The 22340-nt window shown below is 48.4% G+C and overlaps 10 protein-coding genes across 10 annotated transcripts; 8 read left to right on the top strand and 2 right to left on the bottom strand.

The window, feature by feature from the left end:
* Positions 1–872: 872 nt before the first annotated feature.
* N7511_010635 (acid phosphatase DET1) lies at positions 873–2619 on the bottom strand (the record flags this gene model as incomplete). The annotated part of the gene is made up of 2 exons (XM_057133012.1): positions 873–2546; positions 2605–2619. 2 exons carry the CDS (start codon positions 2617–2619, stop codon positions 873–875), a joined length of 1689 nt encoding a protein of 562 aa, XP_056981000.1.
* A 243-nt stretch (positions 2620–2862) lies between these two features.
* N7511_010634 (Dor1-like family protein) lies at positions 2863–4257 on the top strand (the record flags this gene model as incomplete). The annotated part of the gene is made up of 1 exon (XM_057133011.1): positions 2863–4257. The coding sequence occupies one exon, from the start codon at positions 2863–2865 to the stop codon at positions 4255–4257; it is 1395 nt and encodes a 464-aa protein (XP_056980999.1).
* Positions 4258–4517: 260 nt separating this feature from the next.
* Positions 4518–5939, top strand: N7511_010633 (uncharacterized protein; the record flags this gene model as incomplete). The annotated part of the gene is made up of 1 exon (XM_057133010.1): positions 4518–5939. The coding sequence occupies one exon, from the start codon at positions 4518–4520 to the stop codon at positions 5937–5939; it is 1422 nt and encodes a 473-aa protein (XP_056980998.1).
* Positions 5940–6263: 324 nt separating this feature from the next.
* On the top strand, positions 6264–7029 carry N7511_010632 (GNAT family N-acetyltransferase; the record flags this gene model as incomplete). Its single annotated transcript, XM_057133009.1, has 2 exons — positions 6264–6714; positions 6770–7029. 2 exons carry the CDS (start codon positions 6264–6266, stop codon positions 7027–7029), a joined length of 711 nt encoding a protein of 236 aa, XP_056980997.1.
* Positions 7030–8147: 1118 nt separating this feature from the next.
* Positions 8148–8942, top strand: N7511_010631 (TNT domain-containing protein; the record flags this gene model as incomplete). The annotated part of the gene is made up of 2 exons (XM_057133008.1): positions 8148–8234; positions 8295–8942. The coding sequence occupies 2 exons, from the start codon at positions 8148–8150 to the stop codon at positions 8940–8942; spliced, it is 735 nt and encodes a 244-aa protein (XP_056980996.1).
* Positions 8943–10201: 1259 nt separating this feature from the next.
* On the top strand, positions 10202–11509 carry N7511_010630 (uncharacterized protein; the record flags this gene model as incomplete). Its single annotated transcript, XM_057133007.1, has 1 exon — positions 10202–11509. One exon carries the CDS (start codon positions 10202–10204, stop codon positions 11507–11509), a length of 1308 nt encoding a protein of 435 aa, XP_056980995.1.
* A 1615-nt stretch (positions 11510–13124) lies between these two features.
* Positions 13125–13570, bottom strand: N7511_010629 (uncharacterized protein; the record flags this gene model as incomplete). Its single annotated transcript, XM_057133006.1, has 2 exons — positions 13125–13288; positions 13474–13570. The coding sequence occupies 2 exons, from the start codon at positions 13568–13570 to the stop codon at positions 13125–13127; spliced, it is 261 nt and encodes an 86-aa protein (XP_056980994.1).
* A 682-nt stretch (positions 13571–14252) lies between these two features.
* N7511_010628 (uncharacterized protein) lies at positions 14253–14652 on the top strand (the record flags this gene model as incomplete). The annotated part of the gene is made up of 2 exons (XM_057133005.1): positions 14253–14464; positions 14538–14652. The coding sequence occupies 2 exons, from the start codon at positions 14253–14255 to the stop codon at positions 14650–14652; spliced, it is 327 nt and encodes a 108-aa protein (XP_056980993.1).
* A 1574-nt stretch (positions 14653–16226) lies between these two features.
* Positions 16227–17181, top strand: N7511_010627 (VIT1/CCC1 transporter family protein; the record flags this gene model as incomplete). The annotated part of the gene is made up of 2 exons (XM_057133004.1): positions 16227–16567; positions 16650–17181. The coding sequence occupies 2 exons, from the start codon at positions 16227–16229 to the stop codon at positions 17179–17181; spliced, it is 873 nt and encodes a 290-aa protein (XP_056980992.1).
* Positions 17182–20481: 3300 nt separating this feature from the next.
* On the top strand, positions 20482–21923 carry N7511_010626 (phosphatase PAP2 family protein; the record flags this gene model as incomplete). Its single annotated transcript, XM_057133003.1, has 2 exons — positions 20482–20903; positions 21044–21923. The coding sequence occupies 2 exons, from the start codon at positions 20482–20484 to the stop codon at positions 21921–21923; spliced, it is 1302 nt and encodes a 433-aa protein (XP_056980991.1).
* Between the last annotated feature and the right edge of the window lie 417 nt (positions 21924–22340).

Genomic DNA, 22340 nt, shown 5'->3' with positions numbered 1-22340 from the left:
TCAATCCTAGTGATTGACATGTATGTAGCCTACATGACCTCGATATCGAAGTCATCTTCCTTCTCTTGTTTTCCACCCCCTCTGTCTCTTTCGCGGCATTGTGTCGGGCGAACACGATCCATATATGCATTCTCAGCTTTCCCCCGCTTATGCTATTTGTGGTCCTGGCCTCTCTCGACTTCGGTTCTTGGTGCGCAGTTCTATCGAAGATGATTTCCATACCTGATGAACAAGCTTCGTGGTCTTTGCTTTTGACTACTGTACAATCTGTGCTTTCCTTCATCATTCGTACCAGTAGATTTCCTTCGCATTATCCTCGGTGTATTGGATTATTTGTATTTCTTTCCCGACCTCGATGGGCTCTTTGACAATTTCTGGCATAGATCATTCGGTGGCAGTTCGTTCGTCTTTTGAATCTAATAACCAGACATGTGTACTTAAAATGCCATTTTCCCTAGGGAGAAAAGAAAGGTTCCATCCAACAAGGTAGCTAAAATCTAGTCAAATTGGATTAAGCTACTACACTAGACATACACATAGATTTGGACTACCAACCGAAATCACATATTACACGAATAAGAATAGAAACCGAATGAGTTTGAAATTTAGCTTCACACCGAGAAAAAAGGGGGTCTAAGCCCCGACATTGAGATTGACAGAAAGTAGAGTTGTAGATGCAGTTGTGGGTAGTTAAGATTCATCCAGGAAATCGTAAGGGTCGTCAGGGTAGGTAGAGTGGCAAATTGAAAGACGAATTGAAAGGGTAGAGTGAGATGCAGGTGTGAGGAAGAATGCAATTTCGAGACATCAATTAAAATGGGTTGGGGGTTGGGGGGACACTGATATGAATTGTAGCAGTGGTGGTGACAGTATTAGTAGACGCTTCCTCTGATGCTTTGGTCTTCTTTTTGTTGCTCTTCCAGAGTTATTTCCGGGGTATCGGGATGGTCTGCTGTTGAGCTATCCGGTGGTGGTGTTCGTGTTTCAGAGGGGTTGGAGACCTCGTCCCCATCGCCTAGGATGTTGGCCATACGGTGCTCGGGTTGGTTGCTCGTGGAGAGATGGTGGTGATGATGGTGGTGGTGATGGTGTGGTCGAGGCTTTCGTAGTTTGGAGTTTACGCTCATCTCATCATCGCCGTCATCTTCAAGTTCCTGGGAGGGGACTGGTCCTTGTGCTTGAGATGGGAATTGGAAGTGTTGTTGGTTGGCGTGTGACACGTTGCTGCTGGTGTTGGAGCTTGATGCAGAATGGCGACGATGGTCATCATGGTCTCCTTCGTCGTCGGATGGAGCTAAGCTATTTGCTCCGCTCATGGAGCCACCGCCGTCACGGCCGCCTAAGTGGAGGAGAGCATACTTCAGATGTGCAGAGGATGAAGATGAGACGGCTGGTGGATGGTACATGTGATCCTCGCTATTTCGGTTCAATCCATGTTGATTGTGTCGCTTTGGGGGCAACAGCTGTGCTGGCTGGGTCTCCGAGCTTGTCTCATAATGCTTGGGGTTGTCTCCGATACTGTCATCACTTCCTTGTCGTGGATTGGAGGCGTGGTGAGTGCTCAGTTTCCGAGAGAGATTATTTGGAGTGGTACTTTCTTCTGAAGAAGATACCACCTCGTCGATAGACACTGATTTGTGGAGCTTAGAGCCAAAGCTGTGGCCATGTTCGTCGAGATGCTTGGATTGTGAATGATCAGTCCCTTGCCGCATGGAGCTCAACAAATTGGCTCGCAATAGTTGTTTCCCCTCTGCAGATGTACCATGACTGCAGCCGTCTGGACAACCGCCCCATTTCCGTCGAATTGGGATGTGGGTAGGCAGAGGAGTGGGTGTATGGTTCGTCTCTTTAGTTGCGGTTTCACGTTCTCGGTCTTTCTTCAAATCCGACCACGTCCGCAACTTATTTTGTAGAGTATATTTGCCATTTTCAGGATTATGGGTCAATACGACGAACTCGCAGTGATTGATATTGCGAAGGTCCTCAAAGTACTCCACACTCCAGTGGTACCATTTCATGAGGAATACTCGTGCCATGAGACCATGAGTGACAAGAACGCACACATTTGCAAAATCGTCTTCGCCGAAGAGGCGCCAGAGTGATTCGTTGAACCCACTCACTCGGTCGTAGGCGTCCGCCGCGGACTCGCCGTTAGGTATCCGGTAGAAGAAATGGCCATAATCTGCCCGCTCCATCCACATGCGTTCCATTTCTGTAGAGCATGGTTGGAAATTCCCAAAGTCTTGTTCCCGCAGTCGGGGTTCTTCGTAAACTTTGATGGTATGTCTAGGGAACGGGGATGGAGAGGGCGTGTCGGATGTTAGGGATTCGAGGATCCCCTCGGTAGTCTCTCTCGTCCGACGGTAAGGAGAAGTGAAGAAGTGAAGGGTGTCATCGGGATGAAGAAGGTCTCGGAGTCGCTGGCCTGCCTCTTTTGCTTGTCGATGACCTTCAGTCGTGAGCTTTACTCGATGGTCTGGAATAGTCTGATGGATATCTCGGTTCTTGTTGCCTTCGGACTGTGCATGGCGCACCAAGATGATCATCTACTCGGTTCCCAAGTCAGTCCATAGCTCATCACATCCATCGAACATCTAGACTTACCCGGGGCTTCCCCATGGTGAACGGTATGGGGCACGTAATGAAGATGCGGGGGAGGGGCTTCAGATATGACCACTCGAGAACAACGAAAAGAACCCAGAACCTGGACTCTGGTCTCGCAAGAAAGCTGGAGAAAACAAGAAGGTTGAAACCGAAGAACAAACCCAAAAGGCGAAAAAAGTCGAGGCCAGACAGACCCGCACGGACCAAGCGCCGTCCATTCAGCGCGCGGCTTTTAACAACTTCCGAATAGCATCAACCATGGCCGATTTGCTGGAGCTGCTCGCTCCTCACTTGAGTCCGACTCTATCGACTGATGAGACGACCGACAAATACCTCAATCGACTGTCGACTCTATCACTCGAAGCCCTCCAGAACACCGAACCCCCATCACTTGCGCAATCCTCCCATTCCACTCTCCTATCCCTCCAGGCGTTATCCAACCGCTCGCATCGGGCCTTTGTCACTTCTGCCGACCATTTATCCAGCCTCTCTACATCTGTTCCTCAATTGACGCGCGAAGCGCAACAGCTTCGTGATGCCATCCCTAAGCTCGATGAGGACGCCGTGGGGTTCTCCACCAAGTACAGCAAGATCACAGACAACGCAGCTCTAGAACGACGAAAAAGGGCCATGCAGCTATCTCGCAATGTCGATCGACTTTCCGATATCTTAGAGCTACCAAGTCTGCTATCTGCAGCTGTGTCCGCCGCTTCAGTCAACTCCGGTACCGGTGCCTCCTCTACAACATACTCCTCCGCACTCGACCTGCATGCACACATTAAGCGACTACAAACACTGTACCCCGAATCACCGTTGATTCAAGGTGTGGCATCCCAGGCAGAGGATGCCATGAAGGACATGACAAGTAATTTGATCACGGGGCTTCGCGCTCAGAACCTACGGCTAGCAGCTGGTATGCGAACTGTAGGCTGGCTGCGTCGAGTAGCCCCGGACCTGGAGATGCTTCAGAGCGACGGAGCTGCGGGAACAGGAGAAGGTGCCCTGGGAGCTATCTTCTTGGTCTGCAGATTGGCGCATCTGGTGTCGACCCTCGAAGCTTTAGACCCCCTTCGCGAACTCGCCGATCAAGAAACTCAACGCCGCCTCGGTGGAAAGGATAAGTCAGACACGACTTCGTGGTCTGGTGGCCAGCAAACCGATCGCTATCTGAAACGATACATTGAGATCTTCCGAGAGCAGAGCTTCGCTATTGTTTCATTATATAAGAACATTTTCGGCTCTGAGCAATCCGACTCCGATCTTGCCAGCTCAGGATTAAGAGGCGCCGACGCTAAAGCCAAGTTAAAGCCTACCCACTCCATCGATCCTTTGCAACGTCTACCCCCCGCCCTTGCAACCTTCCCAATGCATCTTGTGCAATTGCTCACAGATACCATGCGCACATATCTTCCTAATGTCCGCGATCGAAGCTCGAGAGAAAGTCTTCTCACGCAACTCTTGTACTGTGCTGCCAGTCTCGGTCGTCTTGGGGGTGACTTTGGCATGATTCTGACCGAGCTGAGCGGGGGTGACGAAGGAGAAGAAGAGGAGGAGGAAGAGGGCGTGACTCACGAGTGGGAGGAAGTCATGCGCAAACATCGAGCTTTAGCAGGTCGTCTGGAGCAATTGACCAGTCGAGTCCCAGCACATTAGCTTTCATATACCCAACTGCAATGACTCCGAATAGTCTTCAAATGTATAACAACCCGTTATTATGTACTTTGAAGATTGACATTGATACTTTTTTTTCAATAACAATAATCCGCCTAGTATAACATTGACTGCCGATGGGCTGCCCGAAGAGGTTAATCTTTGTGGAGGGCTTAGCGGGGAGTCTCTGGGTCCCCTCTTCCATTTGATATCTCCCAACTCTTTCACACTTGAAGAACTGACTGCTAAGACACCCTTCAAACATGGCCATGGACGGTATCGAACTACGAAGAATTACACGCCACAATACACAGCATTCTGTGTCCTCAGATGCCGAAAACATCTTCCCACCACATATCAACAGTACCGATGCGCTCGACGACATACCTCCAAACGGCGGATATGGCTGGGTATGCACATTCTGCGCATTTATGATAACAGTGCACACCTGGGGCGTGAATGGAGCCTGGGGAGTGATTCTAAACCACTTCCTTCTACAATCCACATTTCCCGGCGCAACTCATCTGGACTATGCATTCATCGGTGGTCTATCGATTTCAACCTGCTTGATAATCGGTCCTTTGGTGACAAAAACATACAAGTCCATCGGAACTACCTTCACACAGCTCCTTGGCACAGGACTCGTTTTCGCCGCCCTTTTCGGGGCATCATATGCTACCAAGGTGTGGCACCTCTTCCTGTCACAGGGCGTCTGTTTCGGTATCGGGATGGGCTTCTTATATCTCACCAGCATGGCAGTCCTACCACCCTGGTTCTCAACAAAGCGAAGCCTCGCCATTGGCATTGCTGCCTCTGGCTCCGGGGTCGGCGGCCTCATCTACAACCTGGGAGTTGGACGGGCCATCGAAACCCTGGGTGTAGGAACAACCTACCGAGTTCTGGCATTCTGCACCTTGGGTGCTAATACGATCTCCTCAATTCTAATGAAAGAACGGAAAGAAGCCCGCTCGGCTATGCCGCAGCGAACTGTCAATTACCGTGAGCTAAGCCACTTCGAAGTCTTCCTCTTGATTCTTTGGGGTGTTGCTACTGAGTTTGGATACATTGCTCTTTGGTACTCGCTGCCAAACTATGCTTCCTCCATTGGACTCAATCCACAGCAAGGCTCCGTCGCGGGCGCTATCATGAATCTGGGTCTTGTCATTGGCCGGCCGATTGTCGGACATGCCAGTGATACATTTGGCCGCATCACCATCTCGATGATGATGACTGCGCTGTGTGGGTTGCTTTGCTTTGCCATTTGGATTCCGGCGCATTCTTACGCTTTGTTGCTCGTCTTTGCGGTTTTGGTCGGCACTGTCTGTGGCACGTTCTGGGGTACTATCACCCCTGTCATGGCTGAAGTGGTTGGGTTGAATCGATTGCCTTCCACTTTTACTTTGATCTGTCTTGCTCTGGTGATTCCTACTACTGTTGCTGAGCCGGTCGCTCTGAGTCTGGTTGCTACCTCGGGGTACTTGAGCACCCAGGTGTATGTAGCGTGCATGTTTATGCTTGGATCGTTGAGTCTGTGGGTACTGCGTTCTTGGAAGATCTACGAGCTTGAGATGAAAGCATCGAGGGAGCGAAAAGGTGATGCTGTTTCTAGTCAGGCCTTGGCTGCGGTTCCTAGTTACTTTGCCTGGGTTCGACCCCGTAAGCTTTTCCTTTACGGACGCGTTTAAGGTCAAGGATCGACAAAATCAAACTAGACACCCATGAGCCATGAGAACATAAGGCATAGTTATTGAGAGATAAGACGGAGTAATATATAGGGTAGCACGCACTTGGCCTCAATTGGCTTAGCATCTGGGTAGCCTCGGCCATGACTCAGAGTAAGATAGCAATGAGGCTCGCTCAAACGCGGATTTAAATTGAACAAAGAAGTCTAAACTATCATTTACTTGTAGGATCATAGTCTTCTCGTCAACATGCCGGTTTACTTCAACGCTCTGACAAAAGAGCCCTATCTCCGCCTCCCAGCACCATGTTCCCATATAATCATCACAATGGACCGTCTACACGACATCGAAGAAACATCACAAGAAATGACCAAGATCCTGAATGATCCACTCGTCTATCCATGGCTCGAAGGACCCCCCTATCCATTCGTACCCAAGGACGGCGAGGACTGGATCAAACTGCAGTGCCAAAAAAGCGAGCCCGTCCGTTTGAAGCTACAACAGGAATACGAGCAATCCATAAACCAAACTGAGAAGAGTTCTATTGATGAAGATGTTCCAGCAGTCTTCGACGCTTGCGCTTTCAGATGTATTCGAGAGGTCACCGAATATGACCTTGAGACTGGCGCGGCGCTCAAGGATGTTTTCCGAGGCTCTATTAGTATTGAGCGGTATGCATTCTATGAATTAGCATATGGAAGTTTGAAAAGGGAAGAGGCGCAGGCGAGGAATGCTGCGATTCCCGCTGGTGACCAGAGTATTGTCTGGGGATTAGGATGTATGTTTCACACTCGAGGACAATTCGTTGGATGAATGGCTAACGATGCGGCCAGACTATCTTTCTCCAACACTTCATGGTCAGGGTGTCATGACTCTTGCTGTTCGGACTCTTATCCGGGACTGGACTATTCCCAGAATGAATATGCAGATTCTCAAATCTAGCTATCTTGTTGGGAATTCAGGTAGTGCGAAAGTCATGCTTAAGAACGACTTTGTGGAATTGTGTACCTTGAAGGATTGGGCTCCTGCGAGCGAAAATCGGGGGCGGCCGGTAATGTCTATAGTTGTTTTGAACTGGGAGGGACTTTCATAGGACTGGGGCTTGGTAGAAATGAGATACTCAAAGCCCAGTCAAAAAAGATACAGTATTGGTCATTCTGGGTGCTCATTGGTCAGGTCTTGGTAGTTCAGCTTGCAGCTTTGGCTCGATGTGGGATAGTACTGTGAGGAGTACATGCGAATAATAAGCCCATTTCTCGCCCACTGCAGTAGCTGATTTGACTCACCTGTTTTTCATCCGTGTGCTATCCCTAGGAATAATTTGTGTGCAGTGATCAACAGGGTCCAGCACATCCCTACTGTATACAATTGCCCGTAAGGTGCAACATTCGGTCCTGTAAGGTTGCATTGCTGATCACCCGCTTTACCCGAGATGACCCCAGATGTTCCGAGGTGCTTGGGGCTAATTGATGCCCTGAGACCTGTGTCACGGGGCTGGGAAAGGGCTGAAATCCAGGTCGTATTGTCTGGAGGATTTTCTAGTTGCATACTGTATGTCCACACGGCGCCTGCATATGCAATGGTGGTGCCAATCATTCCCAGCTGTGTGACATTTTTTGATTGATTTGGACTCAATTCTGGTCACGGCAAATTGCCAAGTTTACTAGGGAGGAAGCTATTCCTGCGATTGGTTGCAGAATAGGGGCATGAGAGCTGAGGAATCCATCTCCGGGGTTTCACAGTGAAGAACAATCCCACCTCTGGTTCATGATAAAGAGCATTTTATACTTCTACAGCACATAAATATCTCTCCCATCGTGGACCTACAGGAAGCATCTGTCTCTTCGTCTCCTCCAAAAGGAAGCTGTACGCATCTGCATGCATCTGTACTAGCTGACACGAGTTCAGCCCCGGTGGCTTTGGAGTGGGTACATCTCGACCTTTTGGTTAGTTCTGCATGATGAACCCCATCGCATGGAAGATCTCTCCTCAAAAAAGGAAATGAGTGGATTCAATAGTCAGGAATGCACTCGGAAACGAAACAATTCCAAAGGTATGCGCAGGGCTCAATCTAGATGTGTAGCCAAGAGATCTATGACTTTGAATGACTATATAATACAAAGCCTCCTCGAAAAGAATTAAACTCCAAAACCCCCCTGACATAGTTTGGCTTTTACCACTTAAGCGCAGTCATTACAGACTTAATTCAAAATGCGTGCTTCTACCATCTGTTTCATGCTTGCTGCCACTCTGGCCGATGCATCATTGATTAAACCGAGTAATCCCCAGCAAAACCGGGTAGGTGGCTACAGTGCTCTTTTCCGTACCACAGAGAAGCTCAATTCTAACCTTCATCAGGAGCGTGAGTTCCCCGACAGATGCTATCCCGACCCTTGCAAAGGCGTCACCTATCAAAACTCAACTGCTGTCTGCGGTGACCCCCGATTGGGCCCCAAAGTCTTCCCCAAAGACTTCCCTCTCGCCAACGAACTTCAAACCTACTCCAGAATTGGTGATCTCTGTCCCTACGAGTTCCTAGAGAAATGGACCGTCAATGCATCCAACCCCCAAGCCTACTGGATCTATCCCGATGACAGCGGCTTTACCATCAACACCGAGGATCTTCCTATCCAGGGCAACATGACCCTTCCAGTTGGCCAAAAGCTCGACCGGTTCGGATCTGAATACGGAACCTTCATGGCGCCCCTGGGTGCGCCCTACATTGAGCGATCTCTGCCTCCATCCAACTTGTTTGCACCGGAGAACAGCAGCTTCCCTTACAACTATCATGTGTACGAGGTCACCAAGGAGTTTGTCGCTTTAGTGGGCCCCATCGCGCCTTGGTTTGAGCAGCCTGGATTCGGAGCGCAGCTTATGGTTCCGATGAAGGTGCTTGATTTGATTGATCAGGGCTTCTTAAAGAGATTGGAGACTGAGGATTATGATGAGGCCGATGAGTACTCTGCTGATTATCTGCCTGATCCTCCTCAGCCTACTTCGTCTTAGGGCTTTGGGGGATAGCTGGGCTTGCGGACATTTTATCATTTGTGTATTTGATGCAATACCTGTACTGTCTAATAGTGATGGCCTTTAGTTGATGGACTTGGTCTTGTTGTCTTGTCTTTAGAGAAGGCAGTTGTATCCTTGTTACTTTTGCAGATTATGGAAGACCTCAGTAGCCTTCAGGTCTTTCCTCTCTATGACTTGTATGCCAAATTTGGATCTTGTTCTTGTTTAAAGTATATGTCATATATTTCCATAGCTCCAGTATTTCTTTGTTTTATCACCCAATGTCGGTTTTGACGAGATACCCTGCAGACTCGGAGGTCGATATCACATCATTGGAGATCAATCGTCTTTCTGCGCGACAAGAGCCCAACCATTTTCTCCCATGACTGTCTCAAGAGCCAAAAGTACCCTGTGTATTAATAATGTGTCTCGTCCTTGGTGGAACTGGAGACATCACCTACAGTAGTATGATTCTCTCGTGTCTGACGTGTTTGTATAGAGCCTCAATAATGCACCTACTAGGATTGAAGAGCCATGATCTTTCCTTCCAGAACATAGAAGCTGGGTGCTGACCTCAGATATCTATGCCTCGATACGTGTGCTTATCTGACGTGATGCCATGCAAAGACTGGAAGATATACTTGCCTATGACACGAAAAATCATGAATATGCTTGATGATGCGTTTATACCACTCCTCGTGATTTGAATAACAGACTACGACTATACAAATTCTCGTTGGACTCGTCTAATCTTGCCAGGTTCTCGATAAGTAAAGTGGCGTTAATGGCCGGCGAGCAATGCCACGCTATTTGCTGCCCGGGCCGTTGCCCGCCGTTTGTGGTCGGCACGTTCTTCTCTAAAAGCTGCATTCCATTTTTAGTCTCGCAGTTGTTTTTCATGCATGATGTGGATTTTGGTGGACAGGTCTATTGTTTGGGAAAAAGCAAAGAGAATATTGGTATCTCACGACTAACTCAAATACTTCGGGGCCGGACCAACACAACGAGATATAGTCTCTCTTAGCCCTATAACAGAGCTGAGAACGACCCACCAGAGCGTTATCAGCCCACGGAATCACCGACCCTGTCATGGCTTTGGCTGCAAATAGTGCAGTAGCTCGGGTAGCCTTCCCAAACCATGAGAGATCATAAATAGTGCACCTGTCCAGCCTCTCGTAGGGGATGGAATATGATATAAAGATACCATTCGAGGACTCCGGTCGTTCCCCTCCATTTCCAACACCTCCACAATCCCAATGGCTGAATCCTTTCCAGTACACCCTCTCGAGGATGATTTTCCACTGGACATCATCTCCCACATCATCTCCGTCCCCCCATACCGCGAATACCCACAGGCCATAATTGACGAGCGAAAAGGTGTTCGCATTGCAGTGAAGCAATACATCCCACGCCAAACAGCAACCCCAGCCACCAACGACCCAATCACCATCATCGCAGCAGGCGGCTTGGGCTTCTTTAAAGAACTGTACGAGCCGCTCTTCGCAGAAATATGCCTGCAAGCCCAGCAGTCCGGCGTGTCCATCCGCGCAATCTGGATAGCAGACATGTTCAACATCGGCGAAAGCGCACAAGCCAATAAAAACAATCTAGGCTGCGACCCTGCATGGCTAGACCACTCGCGTGACATGTGGAGTATGATCAATCATTTCCAGGAGGAAATGCCCAAGCCGATTGTCGGGCTTGGGCATTCGATGGGGTGTAACCAGCTGGTTTGTTTGTCAGCGTGGCATCCAACGCTGTTTCATTCTTTGGTGTTCGTCGAGCCTGGGATTGATCTCCAGTATGGAGGGCCGATGGTTTGTCCGTGGAGGTTTCAGACGCTGCAGTTGAAGGAGTGTTGGGAGGATCGGGGGAAGGCGGAGACGAGACTGGTTCAGTTTCACAAGGCCCAGAAGTGGGACTGCAAGACTTTGGCGCGGTTGAAGCATTTTGGCATTTTGAGGGATAGGGATGGGGATGGTCAGGGATTGGATTGGAGGTTTGCGACTTCGAAATACCAGCTTGTTAGTTTGCTTGGTCGCCATAATCCGCTGCAGATTGGTCTCGGGCCGGGTGGTATTGATGATATAACGCTTGAACAACGACAGTTGATCCCTGACTGTGATCCGGATGCCTGGAATGAGGGTTCCTTTTATCTGGCTGAGCTGAAACTGGCCTGGGAGGTTCTACCAAGTGTGCGGCCTTGGGTTTTATATGTTAATGGAGGGAAGTCTCCTGTCTTTGGATGTCCACGGACTCGCGATGAACGGGCTAAACGAACTGGAACTGGTGTTGGAGGTAATGGTGGGTTGAAGCTTGGGGCTGTCAAGCAAGTGATTGTCGATGATGGTGAACATGGCATGGTGTTTGATCGGAATATATTCACCGTTACAAGTCATGTTGTCCGGTGGCTTGTCAAAGAGTCTGAGCGCTGGACGAGCGTTCACAAGAATCATTTGGATACTTGGCAACAGAAGAGCTTGGAGGAGCAGCAGTGTGTTGGCGGGGAATTTGTTGCTGCTGTAAGCCTGCTAATGCAACAGAAGAAGATGGCAAAACTATAGAATAATTAGATTCGGTATATAAAGAACTAACTAAATTATGTTATTTCTATCTTTCATACATCTGAATCTCAAATGTTACCCAGAGGCTAGACATCACAAGTGATTTCATAACTAATTTTTGGTTGTACTGTTCATAGGATACCCTTCCTACGCGGTGCTGACTGTTTTGATAAAGAACTATACTCGGTCAAGTGATGATCCGATATACTGACCTATTCTCTGTACAAAGTAAATGGAATATCATCAATTTGTTTCCAAAAGTGAAGAAAGTCTCATACTTTCACCGTGTACCATGGAATGGATGTTGATTGTGGACCTTTTATCTCCTCCGAATTCCCAGTCAGAAGGAGGGACTGTCCAAATTCAGGTTAATTTGAGAGAGCCGTGCTGGCATTCATTATCGTGGAGATTGTGGGAGTCTTCTCTTCCTGTGAATAGGCATCTGTCGTCGTCGCGGCCAAGGCGGTTATTCTTTATGTCGCTCTTTTCCCCTGGGAGGATCCATGAGCGTGAAGATTTTAAAAGGTACAAAAGGTCAGCTGCGAGAAATAAATGACATTTTGTTGAGCTTGCCGTCTGTGATGAATGAGTTGTTGATGGTGCATAGAAGGTCGCATTTACCATCTTCTAAGAGGTGCTGGAGCAGGGCACGTAGAACTTTGACAGTATCATCTTCTTGATCTTTGGGCTGGTATTGTGATAGTCTGTTTATATTGAGAGCTGGATATGGTACACAAGATGGAAGGCTTGGATGAGTAATAACAAAAAGTACAATTGGTACAAGATATGCAGATCAGAGAGAAAGTTGAAAAGAAATTGTGCTTGTATCGAGAAACGTGAGTCCTCGGAGTTTTCTGACAACCTGATAACGAAACATGACATCGACAAGCCTATTCGCATTCCAAGGTTGCCACTACCAGTTTGAGAAGTAGAGAAGCACTTGGTCATCCTATTTCATGTGCCCCTTTGGCGTTGCCAACACAATGAAAACGAACCTCGAGATCACCGAGCTTCAAGCTGTGTCCAGGATCTGGAGCTAGCTATCATACTTATGTGTTTGAAGTCTTTGGATAAATTGTTATCAAGTGATAAGTTAAATGAAGCATTTTAAGTAGGACCATGTTAAAAATACCCCCAAAATGGATGTATAACATGAGCGTTGGGATTAGCGCATTCTCAATGTTACATTTAACCTCAAATTTCACCTCATATCTTACAAAAAAAGAAGCATCAATTTCTTGGTGTTTCAATGAATCAGATAAATCATCAATTCTCGCCAAAACATTTCGGACTTGGTCGACAGTCGGTACGCATTTTAACTATGTGGCAGTGAAGTGAGATATCTCATGTCCCTGAGCTCTAGGAGGCCCTGACATGGTCAACATAACAAAGGGCCATCAATGCGCAAATTTATCAGGCGTAAGGTTAAATCATTCTTTTAGAGATGTTGGGTTAGGAAAGCCGCATGTATTAGTGATTGTATTCATGGATAGACACGCTAGATTATGTTGCCATATATCTAATCACACCAGAGCCGAAACTCCTGAAATCACGGGATAAATGAACAGGAAGAATGCATGATCCCATATTCACTTCCAGTCTATTATGAATGGTGTCAGAATGGGATGGCGTTGCTAATTTGACCGTTCAGTTTGACAGGATATCCCAGCATACTAGTTTTGATCAGCCAGGAGTTCAGAGAACACAGAACACAACTCACTCTTTCCCAGCCTTGGAGAAACCACAGCCACAGAATATTGAAAGAGGCCAACAGACTACCTGTTTCAGAAATGGAATAAGCAAGAGTTCCATGGAGATAAGACAAGAGTCTTCGCTCTCTCCCAAGGGACTATAAGATGTGACTTGTACTAACCGCCGCCACAATGGTTGAACAGAAACCTAGGTGTCTGTTAGACAAAGCCCAATACTCAATTTTTCGACTACTGAAGATGGTTCGAACTTACCAAGTGTTGGGCCAACGACCTTGCAGTGACACGGATTCTGATCAGTGCCGCATTGGAAACAGATGGGGAAGATAGGGAAGAAAGGGACGTCACACATGGTGTCAGATGTCAGTATCTAAGTATTGAATTGGGCTACAAGAGAGAATCTAGTATCGCGAGAGATCAAGAGAGCTTCCCCAGATGGAGATTTCACCGCCTATTCCTGAGTTTGGGATTTATCATAATGACGCAAATGATCTTGAAATCCACTCTTGTTGGATGCATTTCATGTTTTGAGGGTACATATGACGGGACACACTTTGTGTGTATGTCTTTGATATCTATGTAAGAGACAACCACTGATCTATACCTTCAACGATATCAAAGTATAAGTTCTCTTCTGGGCCAGCCTCAACAGGGCTCCAGGGCTAAAATTAACGGCATGACTCAGCAGGCTCAGCCACCCCAGCGGGGCTCAGCCACGGTTCCCCTCGAATCAAACATCACGGGAATTGGGTAATGGGAATGAGCCCCCCTGAGTTTCAGGCATTTATACCTCTCTTCCGTCAGGTTTGGAACATTCTTGCCCTACAAGAATAATATCCACTCCAGGCAACAGCCCAGAGTCCAGGAACTACACTTGCGCACACGACCTAGTCTTGGCGGTACATAGCGTGTTTTTGCGCCGCTGCCTTCTTCAATTTCCACCCTCCCCACAGGACCCTCCAGATCTTCGACTTCTTTCCTCAAAAGAAGCGCCTTAACTCGATACACTCGCTATTCACAGAAATCCCTTAACCATGGGCACCCGTAATCTCATCCCCCTCATCCTCCTCCTCATCTTCGTCGGTGTCCTCGCCGCGGTCGGCTTTGTCGTCTACAGCATCGTGCAGGATGTTGGCAAGAACACGCGCGAGAAGATGGAGCGCAAGAACATCGCGTTCACCAAAGACGGCATGAAGGTGCAAGTCAAGGAGATAAAGGATGAAGCGTATAAAGATCGGACTCAAGGGTGTGTGAGAAGTCTTTTGTTTTTGTTTTTCTCTCCTTGCGTCGCAACGGCTAACGCTTTATCTGCTGCATAGTGTTCTGGTCAACATGTGGAACCACACATCCTTCCCCGCATACAAGAGTCGACTTTGGGATATGGGTGGATCTTCTTCTACAGATCAGAAGACTAGTGCTGAGAAGCGCAAATAGTACGTGTGACCTGGTCGTTGTTCCTATGGTCTTGTGAGCTAACTTGGCTTGGAATAGATCTCCGAGACCCATCACCCATCGCGGCGATTTGCTGCACATATCATTTTCACTTCATCGCCGTTCGATCTACGAGTTGCATTGCATATTTTTGTCCCCGACAAAGGACCGTCTGCTGGTGTACGAATATGGCTTTCGTGATTGCCTGCATATGATCCTCTTTTTCGCCATTTGATAGCCAGCGAAGACTGTGCCTTGTGTTTTCGGGATCGATCTTCGATTTTTCCATCTGTTCATATTTTATTTCCCCATGTTCTTCTTGTTTTCAGTCAATGCGTCATGAATTATGGCAGGTCCTAATAAATGAATTTGGTTTTGCTCTTGATATGTCGACGTCACTCTTTACGTGTGACCTTAGAAATTCAATTTGGTGCAACCTGAAAGCTTATTTCGCAAAAAGCCCAGAGCAACGCCTTTGATAGCTCCACCATATACGGTGCCTGGTCGTTCCATGGATCCGGATTCCATGTGGAATGCTGGGGCTAGGCACCATGCACTGCACTAAGGTAATTATTCTGGAACTTGAATATTATCCAGGGTTGCCATTCAATTTTGATGGGTCTCACAGTAGACGCTTTTATGCCGCAGCCAGAGACTTACCATCGAGGTGAAGATTGGGAGTCTGACTATGATATCCAAGTAGGGCTGGTATTTTGCATACTTGGTCTGAGTGGAGAGGTCATCTGATGACCAAGCTCGATTCAAAGAAGATGTTTAACAAAGCATTGCTCCATACATCTCTGATCTTCTTGGGATACCGTTAACATTGATACTGACTCCCACTGGCATTATAGAAGTCCGGTAGTGGCAACCCAATAAATTTTTTTTTCTACCTAGGTAGCTCAGGCTGTGCTTACCAAAACTAGCCTCAAAACTTTTCATCTAAAACCATCAGTCTCTGGCGGCTTAAGCCGGTGTCTTCTCTAATTTACCATTAGTCGACCAAATCGGACCCAAGTTCCACCCCGACATCAAATCAAACCTAACTGACCCATGTCGGGTAAAAGGCCGGTGATAAGAACATATTAAAAGGAGCACGTGCCAGCAGTCAGAGGATATGCATAGAAGACAGAACAGAGGATAGATTAATGTCGCTAAACCTCTATAGTTCGACTGCCGATGGGCACGTGACACCCAGTGGAGTCTCCCAGTGACCTCGATTATAAAATAACGGACTGTGATTGGCCACAGCCTCGAGCTAAGCAGCGGGAGCCCGCTTCCCTCGCCCCCACCAAGCCCACCCGCCACCAATCAGCGTCGCACGTGCCTGGCCAGAAAGAGCCACAGAGAGCCATGCCAAGCACGTTGTCTTGCTGGGTCACTCGATAGGCTGTGATCAGCAGAGGAGTTGATCAGTTTCTCCGCAGATGCAATGTGCACAAGCATGAGTCGGTGACTTGGTGTGATGGTCTTTTCTTAAACTTAAGAGTTCCCTCCTTGCTCCCTTTCTCATTCCTTTCCTGTCAAGGGGCGCTGCAAGGTTTCTCACGTTTTCCAACTTCTCATTTCCTACAACTATGTCTATTAGTTCATTGAAAGGCCTGATGTCGAGCTATTCCCCTCTTGCCGATCGCAGTCCCTCTTCGGAGGAGAAGGATTTGAGTCTTCCCCTTCGATCGGACGTCGAGGCTGGAAACAATAACAGCCAAAATGTGAAATCAGGCTGGTCCATCGACGGTCGCACAGTCTCGGATGCTATCATCGGTCTATCCGACGGTATGACTGTGCCCTTTGCGCTCACGGCGGGCTTGTCTGCTCTGGGTGATACCAAAGTGGTCGTCTTCGGTGGACTGGCAGAGCTCATTGCCGGAGCTATCTCAATGGGGTTGGGTGGATACCTCGGTGCTAAGAGTGAAGAGTGAGTATATCTTGTGTTTCAAGAATAATCGCTGCAAAACCGCGGCCAATTGATTGGAACCTGAATGCTGACACATGGACAGGGAGTCATACAAAGCTACATTGAAGGAGACAGCATCACAAACTATGACCGATCCCGCGTCTGTATCCGACACCATCAGCGATATCTTTGAGCCATACGAGCTACCTTCTGAACTGGTCGCTCAACTTAAAAACCACCTCTCTGCGTCCCCCATGCTTCCATCCTTCCTCATGAACTTCCACCATACCATGCCCGAGCCCTCGGGTTCGCGAGCTGTCATCTGCGCCTTGACAATTGCTATGGGATACTTCATCGGTGGATTCGTCCCTCTACTCCCCTACTTCTTCGTCGGTCCCCAAGATGCCTTCATCGCTCTGCGCTGGTCTATCGCTACCATGGTCATTGCCTTGTTCATCTTCGGCTATGGCAAGACCTGTTTCGTTAGTGGCTGGCGTGGTCGGAGGAATGTACGAAAAGGACTGGTCGGAGGAATACAGATGGTCCTGGTCGGCGGCCTCGCAGCTGGCTCGGCAATGGGATTGGTGAAAGGATTCCAGATGCTCGCGGATCACCATAGTGAAAAGCACAACTAATCGCTTTTCACTTGTTTTACAATGTATTTTCGGCGTTCTGTTTTATGGTTCACGGTGTTGGCGTTGAGCGGCATTTTGTGATTTTCGATATCTACAACGACATATCGACTGGCGTTGGGGTTGGTTTTTTGTCTATCCATGGACCCAAGATCTATGGCAAAAGCATTCCGGACAGTTACCACTAAGGTAGTGGATGGTTTGCAATCTCATCTCGAGTTGATCTGATTGAGTTTCACTCTCATTCACCCGAGAGATAGACGGAGAAGAATGCGATCAAAAAATCTACTATGGACTTGGAGTCTAAGTCATCAAGTAGTAGTGCTAAATGAATAATATGGATCAAATTCTAAAGCCATTTCAATTTCAAGAGATTTGCTACACTGGAGGAATACGCAAAAGGAACATTGTTCCTATAAACCAAATTATCTCATAATATCATATAGGGTACGTAGTGACCGATACCAACAACTCTGGCAAGAATCTAGAAAAGCTCTAGATGCCCCATAGAACCCATAGAACCCATAAAACTGTCCATTTCGTCATGGGGGTGTCCCAGTATCTACCCCAGATCGACTTTCAGCCCTGATACCGAACCTTATCGCGCCCCATTCTGCAGTACCAAATAACCAGTCAAGCGCCAAGGTAAACAGGTTAACATCCCTGGAGTTAAGTAATGCTGAACCGGAGCCTACGGATGCCGCTCGATGAACGAGTCATGCCAACCCCCGAAATACCGGACTTCGGTGTCAGCATCATTCCCCACCGACCTGGACCGCATTGGGGTGGCTATGTTCATGTAACGTGATGCTGGATCGACGACGCATATACGCCGATCGTATTGTATTATTGAACATGATCTGTGAATCTTCCATATCGGTATTGAATATTGAAGCCGAAAATAACTACAGCACTAGGCCACCATGTTGTTTAGAATGCGTCGTTGAAAACCAAGCCTGGCTGTGTAATGCCAAGGGCCCTATGCATTGTTGGTATCATATGTATCCCCCTCAGCCACTGTGAGTTGAAGAAAGGTAAAAAAATACAGTGGCTCCGATTGAAGCATCGGAAGTATCGCTATCATGGCGGTGAACAAGTACTGTACGAAGCAGATGTAATCCAGCACATGGTTGGATACTCAGAACATGCACGGGGCCCCAACGGTCACGTTCGAGCATCGCAAAAACAGACACGTATCAGAATCGCAGTCAGATCCATATTGTCGAACGTTATCAATGCAAGGTGTATAGTAGAAGGCACCGCCCTACATTCCCAACCCTCACGGATATGTACGCGAATCCCGATCAGGCAATAAGCCGTGCACTCTCAGCCTTGGGAAGCCCCGATCAGATATCATTGACCTCATATGATGCACCGTGCATGTGGCGCAGCATGAACAGCTTCAAGGCATTTTCCAGCCTTACATCACCATCCCCAACCTGTTCTAATTGTAGCGTATGGTGCATAGAGTCAACCGAACCCGATTAAAATCCACTGACAATAGGCAGCCGTCAAGGCAGATAGAGGGATGGCCCTTGGACACGAATACGAGAATGTGTTGGCACTCTCACTCTTACTGCCAGGCTGTCAGTATAGGACGGGGGCCGTAAAGCATCAGCCTCCGTACTGTACAGCTTACAGCTTACAGAAGTCCCGTGTGTCTCCAGTCTCAACCGTTGGCGATAAATCGGGAAGTAGAGAGAAGGTGATTGGTCACGGTCGCGCGGTGCTGGATTCTGAAACGGCGCTGTACCAAGGATATTCAATCAAAGGTTGGAGATTTTAGATTCAGGGACACGGCTAGACTAGGCTGACACCGATACTGATGCTGTGCTCAGCCGTACAAAGTTATAGGAAATTGCAATGTAATCAGGGAGGCTGGTCATGTCCCGTTACATCCCCTGAGACAGAGATGCACATCCTCATCTCTACGCGCTGTGTACAGTCTCCGTATCCGTATCTGTACAGTATATGGTATTTTTTAACATGGGGCCAACGTTACTAACCAGGCGCCAGCAAAGTAGCGATCGTCATAGACGTTGTTTTAATATAGCAGCAATCTAACACGCGCATGAAGAATGGGGTTCTCTCGGTGCCAGAATCATATGAGCCGTAACTCCGAGTGTGGATCATGATTGATCTCACGATTGTCTATGCCGCCGACTTCCACTTCCTGATCTAACTGTACGGAGGGTGAAGAAAATAGAAAACAAGAAAGATCACCACGACGACGGCCGAAGAGAAGGCCGACACGCCGGTTTTCCAATACGAAATACGAGTAAACTTACCAAAAGTGGATTAAGCGAAATTGGGCCTGGAGATCTGAGACACGTGATTGGCGCTCGGGATTGAACGGTGGGACACTTGTGCAGGGGCCAGTCGGCGGATCTATGGAAAATTTGCATATTTTAGTTCTCTTGTGTCTGGTGGTATATTGGCAATAGTTGGGTTTAGAGTTGGTGGTTGAGAGGTGGTCTGCCGTAGTGTGCTGTCGTCCGTGATGGTCCGCCGTAACAAATCGATGGAGTAAGCCTTGTAGATCTACTGTATTGTATTCGCTCTATAGTCGGCACTGTCGGATAGTCGGGCTTGAACTTGGCAAAACTCCGAGATATGCTAAGAATTGTGATTGTTCATGCATCGTCCGATCGGGCTCCGTGGGTTCCGCCGCATCCGCCCAACATCAAATTTTGAGCTTGGCCGGATGACCTGTATTAAACACTGCCGAGGGCTCCGGTCTTCCAGAGACCTGCCAACATAGGCAGTCTGTATACAGTGTGGGTGGGAAGGTCACATCTATGGAATACTTGCAATCTCTCTAGCTCCGTATACAGTACGACAGTAGATTCTACAGTACAAAAACAGCTAGTGACGCCATTGACTCCCGCTGACATAAGCTGAAAAATTTCAATACCCCAAAAATTGGCTGGTAATACCAATACCGATACCGATACCCTGTCTCTATCCTGTTCTTCTTCTCCCCTTCTTTTCTCTCATCCTCTTTAATTCTTAATATTCCCCAGGGCTGTGGTCTTCTCGAGTTCTCTTCATCCTGGGTTTCCGCCCTTGCTGTTACCTTGCATCCCGGAGCCCTTGCCAACGTGACCTCCTGAATTCCTCGCCCCTCGGCCCCGACGCCTTCCTTCTTATCGGCACCTGAAAGAGCCTCTCGTCTAGCCAACCTTGATCTACCCCCCTCTCCCCCTGTCGACTGCCTTTCCGTCTCGTCCGGCATTCCTCGAATCTTTATCCTCCCTATCTTCTAATTCGAGTGATCCGGATCTTCCTGGAGGTGTCGCCACGATGAGCGCCTCCTTTCCATCATGGAAAGACCGTACCCAGAATCAGTTCGGAAAGCTTCAAATTCAAATACCATGGCGGTCATTTCAGCTTTTGGTGCCGCATCGCATGCGCCGCAAGCTCCGATCCAAGCTACGAAGTCGTCTCTCGCCCGCGTCGTCTATCTCAACCATGCAAACCTCGTTCTCCCCTGTCGACACGCTCAAATCATTACAAACGCATCGGTGGACGATGTATGATTTCCAGTATCTGTTGCTCTTGATTGTGGGCATCTTCTCCTTGACCATCATTCAAGCTCCTGGTCCGCTCGGAAAGACGGCAATTGCTACCGGATTACTGTGCTCTCTGCTCATGCCCATCACTCGGCAATTCTTCCTGCCTTTCCTTCCTATCGCTGGGTGGCTGATTTTCTTCTATGGTTGCCAGTAAGTTTTACCCTGTTTTGTTTTTCAGCGTATGCGCCGCCTCGTGAGGTTCGTGGCGTGATGAACGAAGTGTGGCAAGAACGTGAACATGATGTAGCAGTTCAATGTAAGCAATTTTCGCTAACAGCACTTTTTTTCAGATTCGTCCCAAGTGATTGGCGTCCTGCCATTTGGGTTCGTGTTCTTCCCGCCATGGAGAACATCCTGTACGGCGCCAACATCAGCAACATCCTTTCTGCGCATCAAAACGTTGTGCTGGATGTTCTGGCATGGATTCCGTATGGTCTCTGCCATTACGGAGCTCCCTTTGTCGTTTCCTTGCTCCTCTTCTTTTTCGGACCTCCTGGAACCACCCCTCTGTACGCTCGGACTCTTGGCTACATCAGCATGCTAGCTGTTACCATCCAGCTGTGTTTCCCCTGCTCGCCACCGTGGTACGAGAACCTATACGGCCTTGCACCCGCCGATTACTCTATGCAAGGAAACCCCGCTGGACTTGCCCGCATTGACAAGCTTCTCGGCATTGATCTGTACACTTCGGGCTTCAAGCAGTCTCCCGTTGTGTTTGGTGCATTCCCTTCGCTCCACGCTGCGGATTCGACTTTGGCTGCTCTGTTCATGAGCCATGTCTTCCCTCGCCTGAAGCCTCTCTGGGTTACTTATACTCTGTGGATGTGGTGGGCTACCATGTACCTATCTCACCACTATGCTGTGGATCTCGTCTGCGGAGGTCTTTTAGCCACAGTCGCCTTCTACTTCACCAAGACCCGATTCATGCCCCGAGTTCAATCCGACAAGATGTTCCGCTGGGACTACGATTATGTTGAGATTGGTGACAACTCTCGTGAATTTGGTTACGACCTCGCCAGTTTGGACGGGGACTTCAACTTGGACAGTGATGAGTGGACTGTTGGTTCTTCCTCCTCCGTCTCTTCTGGCTCTCTGAGCCCTGTGGACGATCACTACACGTGGGAAAGCGAGACCCTGACCTCCAATCACGACATTGAAGCGGGCCGATAAGCTATTCAGCTTGCTTGCACATACCACTGTCCATTGAATGCATCTTTTACTTTTGAATCGGCGTTATGTTTGACGACAATGTTTGGGAACATTTTCTGCATTGAGCCATTTCGACATCCTAAGGTTTTTAATTTCTTTGAACCCTCCGGTTCGCGCGGTCCTCCGCTTTGAGCCGAAGGTACTTTCTACCTTCTGGCTGTACATGCCTCGCCGCCCCAAATTTGGGACGGCAACTCCGTCTATAATATTAATACCGGTGCTGGGAGGGATCGGGCCTTGTCCGCCTGCCTGCGATCGCCAATCCCCCGCCCCAGCATCGCTGACAACTTTCGCTTGTACACATCGGGACGCCCTTGGGCGGTCCCATTTTCGCTTCTGACCCATGTCTTTCGTTACGACTTTATGAACTGGACGAGC

Source organism: Penicillium nucicola (assembly GCF_028828085.1).
Source record: "Penicillium nucicola strain IBT 29836 chromosome Unknown utg000010l, whole genome shotgun sequence".
NCBI classification, from domain to species: domain Eukaryota; kingdom Fungi; phylum Ascomycota; class Eurotiomycetes; order Eurotiales; family Aspergillaceae; genus Penicillium; species Penicillium nucicola.
This window is presented reverse-complemented; position numbering and strand designations above follow the sequence as displayed.